The sequence below is a fragment of the Penicillium verhagenii genome (genome assembly GCF_028828195.1).
Source record: "Penicillium verhagenii strain IBT 33310 chromosome Unknown utg000004l_segment0_segment0, whole genome shotgun sequence".
Lineage (NCBI taxonomy): Eukaryota > Fungi > Ascomycota > Eurotiomycetes > Eurotiales > Aspergillaceae > Penicillium > Penicillium verhagenii.
The window spans coordinates 1,005,026-1,021,562 of record NW_026643168.1 but is presented as its reverse complement, the minus strand read 5'-3'; the positions used below and the strand labels follow the sequence as shown (position 1 = coordinate 1,021,562).

The window sequence follows — 16,537 nt, the reverse complement described above, 5'->3', positions numbered from 1 at the left end:
CCGCTTATCAGATGTCATATGGTATATGTAGTTCACATGACACAATTTTATTGGCACATCCCAGCTCATGAAACCATAAACGCTGTATGTAGCGCAAGAGATGAAAACAGGGCTAGAACCAGACAGATAATTTAGTTATCGATTCCCCGTGGATCGAGCGACTTCTGCATGTTCACTTGTAAGTTGTGCTTTTGTGTTCAATTAGATGCGCACGTCCCCCGCCTCCTTTAGACCCTTCTTAATAAGCCTAACTTACGGGAACGATCCTCATTATTTCGCTCTTCAAAATCGCAGTGTTCCAGAAATAATAGCTGAACGAAGTGAGGCTAAATAGGCGATTCGTGCACGTGACCCATACTTGGTATCCGAAAAAAATAGAAATCAATACAACGCACGTGACCACGCCCCACGTGGTACCACGTGAGAAATTCTAGGCCCCTGATGGGAGCCTTAGGCCAGAACCAGAGATCAGCTCGGCAGCCTCGGCCAGAACCATGTGTTTTACTGCTAACATTGAATCGTATTTTTGTGTTCTATGGGATAGGTACTGGGTGACTAGGATTTCTTCTGGACTTGACTTGCAATTCGTTCGAAATGGTCTCTACCAGCTTGGTGATATATACTCGAGACGGACCAGAGCAGATGAGATAATGGGATGAATCATAGGCGAAAAAATCACCGACCTCGGGAGGCTTCAAATGTGGGGAAGAATCGTGTTAAAGAAAATCCTATTGGTAAAACAATTGAGACATATAGCGATTGATTGATTGCAATTGGGTGTTAACTACGGACTGAAACTTCTAGCAAGCCGACGAAATCGCGTAGAAAATATCGTGAAGGCTGAGGGCTGATTAAGGATAAACGCGATTACTTGATGCCGAGCGGTAGAATATAAGGTCATGTAGATTCCAGATGTCTTGAATCTAGTGCTGTGTAACGTTGGGTTGTCTAGGAGAGAGCATGTTTGGGACTTCTGGAATATTCCGTCGTACCAAGGATTCAAACGTTGTTAAGGATATGCGCAATTCTTAGTGCAAGCAAATTATTGAGCAAATTATTTCAGCTTCCCGCGTAACCGTGATTGATTAAAGTCAAACTCAGCAAGGTTGCGGCTATATCTAAAGTTATCAATCTGTAATCAACAATGAAGCTGACTTTGTAAGGATACGCGCAATTCTTTCACTATGAGCAGATTTTTGACCCTATTCTGTGATTAATCAGGGCTAAAAGTTTAAGGTTATGCTTAATCTTATCAATCTATGATCCCCAGTGTGTTCAAACACGTTGTAAGGATACGCGCGATTCTTTCACTATGAGCAGATTTTGAACCCTATTCTGTGATTAAATAGGGCTAAAAGTTTAAGGTCATGGTCATTGACATCTTATCAATTTATGATCCCCAGTTTGATCAAACATGTTGTAAGGATACGCGCGATTCTTTCACTATGAGCAGATTTTTAACCCTATCCTGTGATTAAATAAGGTTCAATTCATAAAGTTTGAGGTCATACTCAATCTTATCAATCTATGATCCCCAATATAATCAAACAATTTGTAAGGATACGCGCGGTTCTTTCAGTATGAGCAGATTTCCCAACTGATTGCGTAAACGTGAAGATCATACTTGATATTATCAATCTATGATCCCCAGTGTGTTCAAACACGTTGTAAGGATACGCGCGATTCTTTGACTATGAGCAGATTTTCAAACCCATTCCGTGATTAAATACGGCTGTTCAAGGTCATCCTCAATCTTATCAATCTATGATCCCTAGTATGATCAAACACGTTTTGTAAGGATACGCGCGATTCTTTGACTATGAGCAGATTTTCAAACCCATTCTGTGATTAAATACGGCTAAAAATTTAAGGTCGTCGACAAACTTATCAATCTATAAACCTGATATAATTAAACACTTTGTAAGGATATGCGCGATTCTTTCAGTATGAGCAGATTTCTCAACTGATTGTGTAACCGTGATTGAAAAGGTTTAAATCCTGTAAGGTTGAGGATGTGTTGCCTCTACGAAGAAATTCCTTCTCAAGGCATCCTTCCGTCCTTGAATTATATTGCCAATGACGCGAATGTTCATAGCATTTTGTCCTGTGCCTTCATTTAGGCCAATTTTTTGATGTAAAAGTGTGTTCTGCTCTCTCGTCGTCCTCGATGTTTTTTTACGCCGCTTCTGCGCCGCTTGAATCGATTTTAGACACCGGGAGATAATTACGACATTATGTACTATTCAAATTCATCGAGCGAATTCACTTCATTTCAATCTGCGAAAGAAAAGATGGCGTTATGTGGAACTGAGAAGTTTCTTTTGTCATATACCATATAGTTTTCATCGACATTTAGAATCATATAAATCACATTTAAAGGCATCCGATAAACTTGGCGTATCAAAAATGGCCAAATCGAAGAATAATAATCACACTAAAAGAGCGCCTGCTAATATTTTCAAGGGATTCAATCGTTTCATTCTCAAGGATGAGGCTGATATTGCGAAGTAAAGCTACTCGCTTTGAAAATTGAAACAAAGGTTAAGCAGATATCACAAATATGACTATCTTGCTGTGCTCGGGTATAATTTGTGCATCTTCTCAGCCGATTAGCCCATTAGGCTTTCCATTTCAACGCTTGAGGTATCGTAACTCCCAAGTATCTCCGAGTCTATAATTGATTGCAGTCTTATAACTTCCTCCTTTAGCTCTTTTATTGCGCTATCCCGGAGTAGTATTTCTTCCATCTGAACGACTCCCTTCTCTTGACAAGAATTGCAGAATTCCGACATCAAATTGCACGGGATTGGAGACTCATCGTGGTCTGACCGTGGCGTTTTTGAGGAACGCCTTTCCGACATTGTCGCTTCCATTTCGGGAACTAGGTCAATTTTTAGGTTCTATTCATAGATAGAGCCCAGGTGGGGGATAAACCATACCTTGTGGAGTCGACGGCTTTTGCTTGCTATTTAACGGTTCTCCTTTATAGGTCTGAATGAAAAGATAATATGCGAATAAACCCCTTGTTTTGGAGCGTTTTTTTTGAACACATCAATGGTCATTGGGTAACTCTAGAGACTACGAGTGAAAAGGAGGGAGGGGGAGTAACTTGGAGAACCTCGGTAAATAACCAGTACAACGACGCGACCGGTACTTGGGAAAATGATGCGCCAACATTTGAAGTCCAAACCCTTTCGATATCAATTCTCTTGATCCACTCGTCACTTCATTCCCAGCGTCGGAATCTGATCGACCAATGACAGATCGTCATCCTAACCGTTTTTTTATGTATTAAGTTAGCTTGGCTTTTTTTTTCTTATCGTTGTTTTCCCGCCAAATGTGGGGACCAGAAATGTGGGACCCAGTGTGTTCACAGTTAGGAGACACGCCATTTCCGTAGTTTAATTGGCTCCATATAATCAATTGATGGCTGCAATTTCCCCGCTAATTCCGAATCTAGCGAGATTAGATATCAGATCCCTCTGATGATGGTTCGAATATTCCGTACCAACAAGGCAGATGAATGGACACGCGTAAGCCTCGTTCATGGATATTTTCTTGGTGTCGCCTCGGGTCGGAAGAAAAATAAAATGGAACGTTGTCTTGGCTCACAATTATAACCATTATAGTGAATGGTATGGAAGGAAATGTTGTGCATGATAATGTTCGACGATGAATGTCAGACCGACATTAATAAAGGCCTTCCTTACGGATTCCTTCCCTGTCCGAAGTCTAGCGAGACTCGGCAATGCAGCTCGCACAACTAGCCTTTTATGGACTGGCGTGATGTTTATGTAAGCCAAGATACAGGGCAAGGGACTCTTCCATTGGGTGCCAAGTGACAATGCGACCGACCATCAATTGATCGCGCGGCGCAACCCTGCACATGTGAAGTACAGTGGACCACTTAGTACATTCGGCATATCGATCAAATTGGGTGCACAGTCAAATTTTACGTGGACCATTTTCCAAGGTCGGACTTGAGGCCTGACAGAAAGCTTTCACTTCGTGAATTACCGTTTTATCTCCTCCTTTGCATGTTTTTCGGAGCAGCCTTGATAGACGATAGTCTGCTGGTAACCAAAGCTTGACCCCACGATCATCCGTGGATGTGATAAGACTGCTACATTAATTCAATATTGCAACACACATGTCATAAACCTTCCATATTGATTGTGGAGATAAGCATCATGTTTAAAATTTCGAACGCTAAAACTATATACATATTCTTATCATACATTTAGTCTCTATAAGACAAGGATTAGGGAGATGGAGTTAGTAATGCGTCGGCTAGTAAGGAAGTTTTCAGGCAGATGGGAATGCCGAACATTCCTCAAGCGCACTAAATAAATGGCGGCCTTCTTTAAATCACATGTTCTTCTGCATTGTTACCGGGAAATGCCCGAAAACATCGTCATTGTCTCAAACTTTAGGATTGTCAGCAGCCAAAATAGGTGCATTGAATGCAATATTAACCAAACAGAGACTGCGGGGAAATCAGTTCCGCTCCACTTTAATCCACCCGCAGCTCACTATACGAAGTCCCTGCGGCCTGCCAAGTACTTTGGTGGATCGTGCCCACCAAAAAAAACGGCTTTCCCCCACCCCTTTTTAATTCTTCTCTCTTTTGGAATGTGGCAGTGACTCGATAACAACTGGAAAATGGAGCACATCGCGGTGGTCAGTAGTGATTCCGTGGTACTACGTGGAGATTCCTAAATTTCATGTAGGATCCGGACTTTTACTCTAATGACCGTGGATACGGCACGGAGCCGCAGGACTTTCATTCGTAAGTACCTCTGCGGATCATAGTTACCGACACATGCGGTCATCTTGGTTACTAAAAATTCTCCAGAGAGACGACTTCTATCACATCCGCAATCGCGAAAGGACGATATGAAAATGGCCGAAGGTAAGCCTGCTCCTTTTGAAGTTGAACTTGAGCCTGACACGTTGGAATTAGATATCAATCTTTTAAAGAAGATGACTACTGGTTTGTTGCCCCCAGTGCCTGTCTAAAGTCATTTAATAACCCTTCATAGGGGCCCTTCCGATGAACAACAATTCGAGGCGTTTGAGATTGGGTAAAACTCATCTACTCCTTTTAATGAAGTGACTGATGGCTAACAAATCTAGTCATATGATGTTTCTTGTGCTTGATCACAACCAGAATAACCCTCTCTTCCGCGCCCCTATCGGCAACTCGCCTAAGGTATATTTTCAATCAAATACAACCTGCTTGGATGTGTCACTAATCTCTGATTTAGAACATCCTTGATATAGGAACCGGTCAAGGCAGCTGGGCAATGTAAGTCAATGAACAGCTTTGTTAAGTATAACCTCTAACCCACTTTGGATCCAGTGATGTTGCCGACCTTTATCCGTCCGGTAAGAATGTCTTCATAGCCAATTTTCTGAGTCATCGAGTTAATACTACTACCTAGCTGTCGTCCGAGGAGTTGATATGTTTCCACCGCCAGTAACCTGGATGCCACCAAATTGTTTGTTTGAAGTGGATGATGTGCTTCGAGATTGGACATGGAGAGAGCCATTCGATTTGATACACCTGCGTTTGATGTACGGGGCGCTCCCTCCAGAAGGGTGGGACAAGTTGTACAAACAAGCATACGAGTGAGTACAAAGATTCTTCTTCCTCATCATTGTCTGGGGAAGTGAAGAATGTGACTTCTGAGGTCTCATGTTCTGCTCCTGGTCATGCTGCCGCGCGTTTTCGTATTGGTGTTGGTAGCTAGTCTGGGAGAGTGAGAGCTTCTCTCTCCTTTCCTCCTCCCTTCCTTTTCCCCCATCCCCCTAGGAGAGAAGAACGGCCACAGACAGTTTTGATTCTTCCCCCATTATTTCCACTCCTTTTCTTCAGAACTACATTATAGTTCTGCGAATCATGAAAGAATTTGGAACACATAGCTAATGTCACATTTATAGTGCGCTTGAGCCTGGTGGCTGGATCGAGCAAATGGAACTAGACGTACGCGTCTACAGCGATGACGGTTCTTTGAAAAGAGAACATAAGCTATGGGGCTGGGGCGACATGTTCATTCGATGCTCCGAAAAAGCCGGACGGTCTCTCAGAACCCATGAAACAATGCGCTCTGCGATGGAGAGCGCAGGGTTCGTCGACATACATGAAGTAAAATACAAAATTCCCATCGGACCTTGGCCCAGAGACCCATTATTGAAGGAGGCTGGTTACCTTCAGTATGCTCATTGGAATGCTGCCTTGGAGGGCTGGGCAATGTGGCTTCTCACCCACTTTGGCGAGCCGGAGCCGTGGACTAGCGAGGAGGTACATGTCTTCTTGGCCCAAGTGCGTGCAGAACTCAAGAATCCCAGGATTCACGCCTATGAACCTGCGTAAGTTTATGACTCGATGATCTTCTTGGAAACCTCCACTAATGGATTCCGTGAAGGAATCGTGTATGGGCAAGAAAGCCTACCGAGGAAGAATTGCGAGGGGGAGCAAAGATCAAGCTCGAAAATCTATACTAAGTGGTATTGACGGCTCTTGGGTGTTGTCAATCTCCATATTTACTTCATTGCTGTTTGCCACCATCCTGTTTCTATGCTATTCACTGTCGGTGGACAACGCAAGATCAACCAGACTCTTTAAGATCTCCGGGTTCCAGCTTTCACAATTCGACCATTCACAACATACTTGATGACAAGTTCAAGAAAGACGTCTACAATTGAAAGCCTTCTTCTGATGCAATTTGACTGTTCTAAAACAACATCTGGAGTGTAGCCTAATGCTTGACTGTAACGAAAGCAATAAATAGATTAGACGACGCGATTCGCCTATTGATTTCTTCAAGATTGAATTGAACTTATAGATTATGCCACTGGTGTTTGCGCAGAGATTTATACGGTCTTTGCATCTTTATCTGCTCATGCGTGAACCATTTGCCATGGAACCCATACGGCACCCTCTGCGGAAGAAAGATTCTGGCCACGACACTCCTCATATCAAGTGCGTCAAGGATCCACAATTCACTCCTAGAATCTTCCGGAGCTCTTCCACTCTTATCCAACTGACCTTCATCAAACATGAGCGTCAAAATATATCCATCGTCTTCAGAGCGAGCTTGATTTCGAGGAACAAAACACGGTTCCTGGGCGCACCACCCGTCCGGGGCTTGAAACACCTTGATACAATCTCCGGTATCCTCACTTTGTATTACTTCTCTAATGAGTCTTTCATCAACACACCCATCGACATCCTTTGTTTTTTTCTCGATTCCTTGCTGGATCAAAGTTCCAATATCCATTTTGACAAGGCAGTTGATCTTCATCGGGTTGTCTGTGCTCGATCCAAACATTTTGTCTTTTGAGGAGCATCCATACACGTATTTGGGCGTGTTTGTCGATGGTGAGACGACTGGCATCTCAAAGGGGATAGCTGATAGCGCCCATTGGTGTGTAATGCGATTTTGAGTGTGGTCCGACAGTAAGAATCTATAGTAGTATAGCCGGCTGTCACTTCCGTGCTTTTTGTTGGAGGATGAGAACGAACGCGTATCAATGGAGGCCATAGAATATAGCATATCGGCACCTGTGTAGCGACAGGCGACCATGTTGACTGCTTCGACTTCGGCATGTTCCGGAGATTTTGGTTTTGGAGAGGGTTCATCCCACGTACTTGCAGTATGGAAAATAAAGCAAGCTTCTGTTTCAAACCATCGGATCAGAGCAGGGTCACGGCGGGGGAGAATGCCAAATCGCGAAGGCGAGCTCTGATCGTAGTGCACTATGGGTCTTCCCCTCAGGATGTTGATGGGGTCTAATGACATTGGAAGATCCAGAATAACAGTGTGTTTGAGGGATACGCCAAAGTCATGCATCAGTTTTGGGCTCGATATGCCTGATATGGGAGCATGTATTCCGGCATGTTTGGATTTCCTTTCTGCTTTGCTGGGGATAACAGAATACCAGACAAATGGTGGCAGAAAAGATGACTGGAAAGAAATCAAATCCCCATTTATGCGATCAATAAATGGCTGTTTTCATATGAGTATGTTCATTTCGGTGCAAAGAGTATTGTTACTGACGTGCGCGGTGGTCCAATCCCGTAAAATCCCCAGTAATCCATTGCGACCGAATAAAATTTCGCCGAAGCCAGGCGTAGTATGCTCATAATCAGTCGAGGTACTGCTTTCGTACCAGTCGACAGTTTCCAAATTTGGCAGCTGCACCCTCATCGCCGGGCCAGTCTGACAAGTCGCTAGCGTCCTGTGATCATGGTAGACAATGGCCGTGTTCGCGACACTGACTTTGCGCACTGGGGGCCCATGGACGTTCAACTGGGACCATAGAACAAGAAATACAAACCGGCAAAGCTGGTAGAGGGTTGAAAGAGTAGAAGTCAATGGATTGACTAGGGTCGCCATACTGGGCAATATCGGCGAACGCACATGCGGCATGGACTTGGTAGCAAGATAGATATCGGTTAAGATGTACTTGTTGACAAAGCACGGCTCAATAATGCCAGGTTGCTCGGTTGTTCGAAATAAAACACCAGCCAGCATCCCGTCGCCGTCGAACATATGCACGGGGCCAGTGAGGTCGTTTCCAAAGCTCGGGTTCCCACCGTTTCGAACATACTGGCCACCATGCAGCTCAACGGGAATGGTCCCGTAGTGCGTGCATGGCTCTAGATCACGTTGACACTGAATCGGGGCAAAGTTACCCTTCAAGCTTCTTTCGCGTTGTGAGCTTGTCTTCCAAGCCATTTCTGGAATCCGAGCTCTTGGAGCTGGCTGATGGGACTGGGGCGCCTGGACGTGTTCGGTATTAGATGACAGCCCCCCAACGCGATTCTAGCTGGTCCCGCAACTTCACACAGTCTTAGAGAAACTGGATTCTGCCACGTGGTAGTCGGCGCACATCGTCATTGCCCGTTTTGGGTAAATCTATCAGTTCAAATGGCGTTGGAGGTAATCGTCAGTGAGTGAGAATGATGACGTCAATCAAAGGGCGGGAGATGACAATACGAAGAAAAACACATATTTACCGCACCAAAAATCTTGAATGTGTTTGATTCATGTCACAAATCGATCGATGGGCTTCTTTTCACCGATTGTTGTAATTGGCCAATCGTGGAATTGGTAAGATGTAATCGATGTCTGATGCGGGCAGAAACCTGGAATCTTGGTTAAAGCTAGGAGAGGGATACGAAAACGAGAAGGTAAGGTAAAAGCCACGTTATTTTTGGGTGTGACATAAGGAAATCAATTCTTTGTATCGGGATCGGAATCGGGAAACGTATTGGTATGCGCTTTTCCAATATTAAGTTAAATGTCTTTGGACTTGTTTTGCTTGCTTATGCGGGTCACAACTTTTAGTTCCCGATCGGATCGGAAACTTTTATAGTGTCCAGCGGGGCTCACTTAAGGGACTTCGGGTCTGCAAAGTATTTAGGGGACAGATTTGTGAGCCGATCTGAACATGGAAGGCACGAAGAAGAGCAAGAGGGTGGTTATCGTTGGTATGAACTGAGAAGTCCAGCTCTGGCATGTCTATCAAGCTGACATGAACATCAACTCAGGAGCTGGAGTGGGAGGCATGGCAACAGCCGCCCGATTAGCCAAGGCCGGAGTACAAGTCTCACTCTATGAGAAAAATGACTATTATGGCGGCAAATGCAGCAATATTGTTCATGATGGTTATGTAAGATTCCTGAGTCCTGCATTTGAAAACTATTGTTGATTTTTCTCCCAGCGTTTCGATCGCGGCGCGTCAATAATGTTGATGCCCGAATTATTTGAAGAAACATTTCGGCACCTGGGAACCTCTATGTCTTCAGAAGATATACAGCTTCTTAAATGTGAGCCTAACTGCAAGGTCTGGTTCGATGACGGAGAGTGCTTCACGACCTCCACCAATGTTGCGCACATGAAACGCGAAATCGTGAAAATCGAAGGACCGGCGGGTTTTCAGCGTTATCTTGATTTTTTGAAAGAGTGTCAGCAACATTATGAGCAGAGTGTGATCCACGTGTTAAAAAAGGACTTCCCAAGCTTCTTCTCGCTTCTCAGGCCCGCATTTCTGCCTTACTTGTTTCAGCTGCATCCGTTTCAAACAGTTTGGCAAAGGGTTTCTAATTTTTTCAGATCACACAAGCTATGTCGAGTCTTCAGCCTCGGAAGTATGTACCTTGGAATGTCGCCATTTGAGGTCCCAGGTACTTATACACTCCTGCAATGCGCTGAGCTGATTGACGGAGTGTGGTACCCTATAGGAGGATTTTATCAAGTGAGTCCCCTTCTCAATTATTTTGAATCCAAGGCTAAGTGTCAAAGGTGGTTGAAGGGTTACTTCAGATTGGCACAAGGCTTGGTGTCAAGTATCATCTTTCTCTCCCAGTCGAGAAAGTGAATGTGTCTCTCGGAAAGACTGTGGGTGTTTCTTTGGATTCCGGCACATTCGTTGAAGCCGACGCCGTCATCATCAACGCCGATTTAATTTACGCATTCAAAAAACTTCTCCCACCAGGCCCATCAACCCCGAATGTATTAAGTCGCCACAAGAATATATCCTGCAGCAGTATATCTTTTTACTGGTCGCTTTTTAAGACCTTTCCCCAATTGGAGACGCACAATATGTTCGTCGAAAGTTCATTTGGACATCGATCTACACATATCTATATGGAACGTGAATCGACGACAAAGTCTTCCTTTTACGTCCATGTCCCATCCAGGATAGACCCAACAGCTGCACCGCCAGGGAAGGACGCCGTCATTGTCCTCGTACTTGTCGAAAACCTTGGAGATATAAATTCGCGCCGCAAAGGTTTCGACGATTCAAATTTGGTATCCTACGTACGCGAAAACGTGATTTCTGCTATCGAAGAGCGAACAGGAACCACCGGGTTCGGCAAGTTAATCGACCATGAGAGTGTAAACACACCATCGACATGGCAAGAATCGTTCAACTCCGAGAAAGGCGGATTATTTGGCCTTGACCACAATTTATTCAACATCCTGTCTTTCCGACCGAAGATAAAACATGATAGCGTTGCAGGCGTATACTTCGTCGGCGCCAGCACACACCCTGGGGCTGGAGTTCCGACCTGTCTGGCGGGCGCAAGGCTCACTGCTGAACGAGTCTTGGAAGATCTCGAAGTTTCTATTCCCTGGCAGACTTCCAATACCCAGACTAGGCATATTTGCTTACGATCCTTGAAATCGGCTATGTTCGCCCCGTCGTTTTGGAAGTGGGTTCTATTATTTGTTTCGATTTCTGTGGTCATCGGGTCAGCCTTGGCAGGGTAAGCCCGAACTTGTCTATCATAATTCGATATCTTAGAAATTTACCGGGTAGCTTTTCCGCGGATCTTCCCGCATAGCATTGTCTTGATCGAGATCGGATCGATCGGCCGGGAACAGCGGAAGACCGATGAAATACTGTTTCCCTGCTTCACTACCTACACTAATGGATCTCGATCACTTGACGGAAATAATGTTTTATTTCATGTTTCTTACACTCTACCATCCTGTAATTCAATATTACGTGCGTATTTTGCTTACATACTGGTAAACGCGACATTCCGCAGCAGAAACGCATAGTTACCCTGATCCTAGCTAGAGTTACATTCCATCTTCCCACAAATCAGGAAGCTCTCGTGCAGCTTTTGACGTAAGATATCACATCTTGCTCCCGTGATCCGGATTATCCCATCAGCCCCCAAAATGATTGGACCTGACATTTATAGGCAGAAGCTGAACTCTTTTATCTTCCTCCTTCTACATTGACTTCGAATACCTGTGCTGGGTCGGCAAATGTCTTGTTAGTGTAACTCACACCTAGAAATTGGCTCCATGGGCTTTGATTACTGCCTGGTGTATGTCTTGCGTTTCTTTGACAGACACTTAATGCAATTTGTGAAGCCGGCTAAACAATCTTTGTAGCCATTTAACCTGGACGCTCCCACCCGCGGCCCTGCTAACAGTAGCCTATTGGCCGTTCTTTACACGATTGGATATAGCCAGAATATCCACGCTGATCAACGTCAGAATCATCTTTCCACTATGGGAATTGCTATTGACAATATCATGTAGATCGCGGTCTTCTGCACCATACCGTGGGACTCATATTTGATTCGCAACCGTATCTGGTCTTATCCAGCCGAGGCGATAGTGGGATACACATTATTCGAAATTCCATTCGAGGAAATATTTTTTTTCATAATCCAGACATATCTCACCAGCTTGCTTTACATTATCTTGACCAAGCATCTGGTGCTTTCGGCATATTTACTGCCGAAGAATGATGATCTGACTAAAGTGCTTGGGTCCGCGGCGTTAATGGCGGGAACCGCCGCGGGTATCGTGTGCATGCTGCGTGAGGACAACCTCAGATATCTCGGTCTTATCCTGGTCTGGACACTTCCGGTTTTGGTTTTTCAATGGTGAGGCTGTGTCGAATGCTATATGTGAATGGTGAAAATGCTTACTGGGCTGATCGCTAGGCATCTGTGCGGAACCTTTTTTGCGGCCTTGCCGAAGAAACCTATCGCCATTTCTATCATTCTGCCAACATTATATCTCTGGATGGTTGATTTCTTGTCCCTTCAACGTGGTACATGGGTGATTGAACGTGAAACGAAACTGGATATTCGCCTTGGTGGAACACTAGACATAGAGTAAGTCCAAGTGTGGTGTGGGTCGTGCAGACTGCTTATTTGGATTTGAATCTTCAATAGAGAGGCGCTTTTCTTTCTCATGACAAACGTAATGATTGTCCTTGGAATAATCACCATGGATCATGCTCTAGCTATAGCGGAGTATGACGTGATAATCAACAATTCGGCTGACAGACACCGACCTTCATTCTTCCAGGTCTTTTGGTCATACATTACAGGGCAAAGAAGAAGTTTCGATACGCGGTTTCTCAAAGGCTTGAATGCAGCCATTGAAAAGCTGTCTAAAAAGAGCCAAAACATGTTTTTAGGCAGCGCGATGTTCAACGACAGACTTCGCGCTGATCTGATCATGCTGTATGATTTCCTCAACTTCACCCTGATTCTTGCTTCCTGACTTCCTAACTATGTCACAGATACTCTTTCTGCCGGGTCATAGACGACCTTGTCGATGAAGCCCCTGATCGCGAAACAGCGCAGACAAACATCAAAGAAGCATCCCAACTTTTAAACTGGTGCTTTTCGGCTAAGCGACCCTCAGAGCCTCTGTACGGTTATGTTGACGTCGAAGGGAGCCCCGAGCAGACGCATGATCCATCCCCTCTTCTTTCCTCCATAGCACTACTACCCACTTCCCGTCTCACTCTCAAACCACTGCTGGAACTCTTATCCGGATTCGAATTGGACCTCGGATTTTCCGCCGAGAAGCAGCAATTTCCAATCGCAACTGAAGCAGATCTGGAGGTATACGCCTACCGCGTCGCCGGCACGGTCGCATCCTCTCTTCTCGAGCTAGTCTTCCAAAACTACGAAATCGGCGAAATCAAGCACGATCCAGTCCAACAAGCCCGAATTCTCAAATCTGGGCAGCACATGGGACAAGCATTGCAGTACGTCAATATTGCGCGCGACATCAAGCGGGATGCCGCAATCAACCGAGTGTATATTCCTTCTTCATGGCTGGCAGAGGAAGGGATGACTCCGAAGGATGTGCTAGCCAATCCCGATGATGATAGACTTGCTATCTTTGAAGATCGCATGTTGCGCAAGGCGGATGAAGCACATGCGCGGAGCGTCAGAGCAATCAATGAGCTGCCTAAGGAGGTGCGAAGGCCTATTAAAACAACTGTTGAGAGCTATATGATAATTGGGGCGATGGTTCGCAAGAGGCGCCAGGCTGGGGTTAGAGAGGAAGGGAAATTGAAAGTGCCTCTGTGGCGGAGATTGAGGCTGGCGTGGTGGGAAATGAATGGTGGTGATTCATCAGGACTGGAGCACTGAAAATATACATCATAAATCACGATAAGAGAATATCGTCTAGAGACATCTCTGATCTCTAAATGTCGTTTTTTAGATATGGATTTGAAGAAATGAATATATGAAGAACTGCTTGAAATTACCTGGACACGTCAGATGCCGTTGTAGACGAAAGAACGAAATATGAAATAAAGTCAGTGGTCCTCCTCGCCTGCGCAACTCGAAATTGACTGAATAATCGGTAGACAGACATCAAGAAACAAAGACAGAGGCAAAAACAGAACATGACTTCGAAAGGTATGATGATATTAAGAAGGGATTTTCAGAAACTTCCGAATTGACGACCAAGGTCAGTGAGGTGAAGCGAAAGCCTCAGGCCAGAAAAATCACTATCAGCTGGCTTGGCGGCCAGCGCCACAATCGCAGATTTTCCGAGTTGCAAGAAAGACAAACGACCCAATTCTGCAGGTTTGCTTCTAGATACAAGGGTTTGTAATCTGCACTCGCGAGCTTTGACCTGCAGAGCGATCGAGCATCGAGAGTAAGATCGTACACTTTCCGGATCGGGACGTGTGGGTCCCGGTACGGAAATACCGTTACAATTGATGACGGAACTTGTCAGCTGGCACAGTGAAAGTCTAAGCTTGATTTCAGCCATGTCTTCTGCTTTGTTGATACAAGAGATTTCCTAAGGTTGGAAATTGAGCTTACTCTCTTCATATCAAGATGGAACACGAACACCGTAGCGCTATAGTTGTAGGTGAGTAACATGATTGTTGTGTTCTCCATCCGAACATCCACTCACACAATCCAGGCGCTGGAGCTGGCGGGATCGCTACTGCTGCTCGCCTAGCAAAGGCCGGTTACAAGGTGACGGTTGTTGAGAAGAACGGCTTTGTTGGAGGTCGATGTTCTCTCGTTCGTCATGGCGAATATGTATGTCATGTGTGACTCTTTTCTACTTGGGCATTCAAATACAGAACTGAACATACTCCAGAGATTCGACCAAGGTCCATCCCTCTTGCTGATGCCCGAAGTATTCTACCGGACCTTCGAAGATCTGGGCTCATCGCCTGAAGATGAGGGGCTGAGATTACTGAAATGTGAACCCAACTATCGTATCTGGTTCTCGGACCACGATTACTTCGAAGCATCGACAGATCTTTGCAAAATGAAGCCTCAAATCGAACGCTACGAAGGCAAAGATGGCCTGCAGAATTTCTTCCGATTCATGAAAGAGTCGGGTCAGCATTATGATCTCTCGATGGATCATGTCTTGTCGAAGGATTTTCCTAACTTGTTGGCCATGCTTCGCCCACAGCTTCTATTTTCGCTGGCATCCTTGCATCCTTTTGAGAGTATGTGGTCTCGTATAAAGCTGCATTTCAAGTCAGACAAGCTTCGGCGCGCCTTCACTTTTGCCAGCATGTATCTTGGCATGAATCCTTTCGAGGCTCCTGGAACATATTCTCTGCTTCAGTACACTGAGCTGGCGCACGGAATCCTGTACCCCGGGGGGGGTTTGTAAAGGTAACTACCAAATTTCCTTGACCTAGCTCCAGATGTCTGGATAGCGAATGCTTATTGATTCTCCTAGGTGCTTGAAGGATTGGCAAACATCGGAAAGAGACTTGGCGTAGAGTACCGCCTAAACACGGAAGTCGCATCAATCATCTGTTCCCAAGACAGCAAGGCTCAAGGGATACAGCTCAAATCTGGCGAAGAGCTTTTTGCCGACGTCGTTATTATCAACGCAGACCTTGTATATGCGTACAACAATCTTCTGCCTCCAGACTCCTATTCTCGAAGCTTGACGAAGCGTTCCGCATCCTGCAGCAGCATCTCATTTTTCTGGTCCTTCGACAGGATAATTCCAGAGTTACAAGTTCACAACGTATTTTTAGCAGAAGAATACAAGGAGAGCTTCGATGCGATCTTCCACCGACACCAGCTACCCAACGAGCCGTCCTTCTACGTCAATGTCCCGAGCCGGATTGATCCCACAGCCGCACCGGAGGGCAAAGATGCAGTTGTGGTGCTGGTGCCCGTCGGGCACATCACCGATGATCCATTGAACCCTCAAGACTGGAATCGCTTGATAGATCATGCGCGAGATGTCGTACTAAAGACAATTGAGTCTCGAACGGGGGCCTTGGACCTGCGAGGCAGTTTGATTGAAGAATCGATCGAGACGCCCATTAGCTGGAAAGCGAAGTTCAATCTCGACCGCGGTGCCATTCTTGGCCTGTCGCACTCTTTCTTCAATGTCTTGAGCTTCAGACCTACGATCAGGCACGCCAGTATCCAGGGGCTGTACTTTGTTGGTGCAAGTACGCATCCCGGGGCGGGAGTTCCGGTGGCTCTTTCTAGTGCCAAAATTGTGACTGAAAATGTTTTGGCGGATTCTTCAAGAAATAGGAATGTTTGGGCATCTGACTTTTTTATTCTGCTCCTGTTCTTATTGCCGTTGGTATTGATAGGGCTTCACTTTGCTATTTCGTCATGAACGACAGAGTTCATTTTACTAGACCAGTTGTGAGATTTGAATAATATAACATAAATTGTCCAATGCGCCTCGCAAATACCCCAAGGTCATAGACGCGATCGAGAGATTTGAAAAAAAAAAAA

At 45.2% G+C, this 16,537-nt stretch overlaps 5 protein-coding genes across 5 annotated transcripts; 4 read left to right on the top strand and 1 right to left on the bottom strand.

Annotated features, from left to right (window-relative positions):
• Positions 1 to 4,662: 4,662 nt before the first annotated feature.
• N7466_003303 (class I SAM-dependent methyltransferase) lies at positions 4,663 to 6,507 on the top strand (the record flags this gene model as incomplete). The annotated part of the gene is made up of 11 exons (XM_057162700.1): positions 4,663 to 4,680; positions 4,731 to 4,789; positions 4,856 to 4,912; positions 4,964 to 4,993; positions 5,043 to 5,084; positions 5,137 to 5,212; positions 5,268 to 5,308; positions 5,363 to 5,388; positions 5,445 to 5,601; positions 5,944 to 6,372; positions 6,429 to 6,507. The coding sequence occupies 11 exons, from the start codon at positions 4,663 to 4,665 to the stop codon at positions 6,505 to 6,507; spliced, it is 1,014 nt and encodes a 337-aa protein (XP_057023815.1).
• A 335-nt stretch (positions 6,508 to 6,842) lies between these two features.
• N7466_003302 (carotenoid oxygenase family protein) lies at positions 6,843 to 8,744 on the bottom strand (the record flags this gene model as incomplete). Its single annotated transcript, XM_057162699.1, has 2 exons — positions 6,843 to 8,012; positions 8,064 to 8,744. 2 exons carry the CDS (start codon positions 8,742 to 8,744, stop codon positions 6,843 to 6,845), a joined length of 1,851 nt encoding a protein of 616 aa, XP_057023814.1.
• A 715-nt stretch (positions 8,745 to 9,459) lies between these two features.
• On the top strand, positions 9,460 to 12,283 carry N7466_003301 (phytoene desaturase family protein; the record flags this gene model as incomplete). The annotated part of the gene is made up of 6 exons (XM_057162698.1): positions 9,460 to 9,499; positions 9,560 to 9,681; positions 9,733 to 10,266; positions 10,314 to 11,258; positions 11,922 to 12,021; positions 12,072 to 12,283. 6 exons carry the CDS (start codon positions 9,460 to 9,462, stop codon positions 12,281 to 12,283), a joined length of 1,953 nt encoding a protein of 650 aa, XP_057023813.1.
• Positions 12,284 to 12,953: 670 nt separating this feature from the next.
• N7466_003300 (phytoene/squalene synthase family protein) lies at positions 12,954 to 13,933 on the top strand (the record flags this gene model as incomplete). The annotated part of the gene is made up of 2 exons (XM_057162697.1): positions 12,954 to 13,009; positions 13,069 to 13,933. The coding sequence occupies 2 exons, from the start codon at positions 12,954 to 12,956 to the stop codon at positions 13,931 to 13,933; spliced, it is 921 nt and encodes a 306-aa protein (XP_057023812.1).
• Positions 13,934 to 14,635: 702 nt separating this feature from the next.
• N7466_003299 (phytoene desaturase family protein) lies at positions 14,636 to 16,415 on the top strand (the record flags this gene model as incomplete). Its single annotated transcript, XM_057162696.1, has 4 exons — positions 14,636 to 14,669; positions 14,724 to 14,845; positions 14,907 to 15,429; positions 15,517 to 16,415. 4 exons carry the CDS (start codon positions 14,636 to 14,638, stop codon positions 16,413 to 16,415), a joined length of 1,578 nt encoding a protein of 525 aa, XP_057023811.1.
• Positions 16,416 to 16,537: the final 122 nt, after the last annotated feature.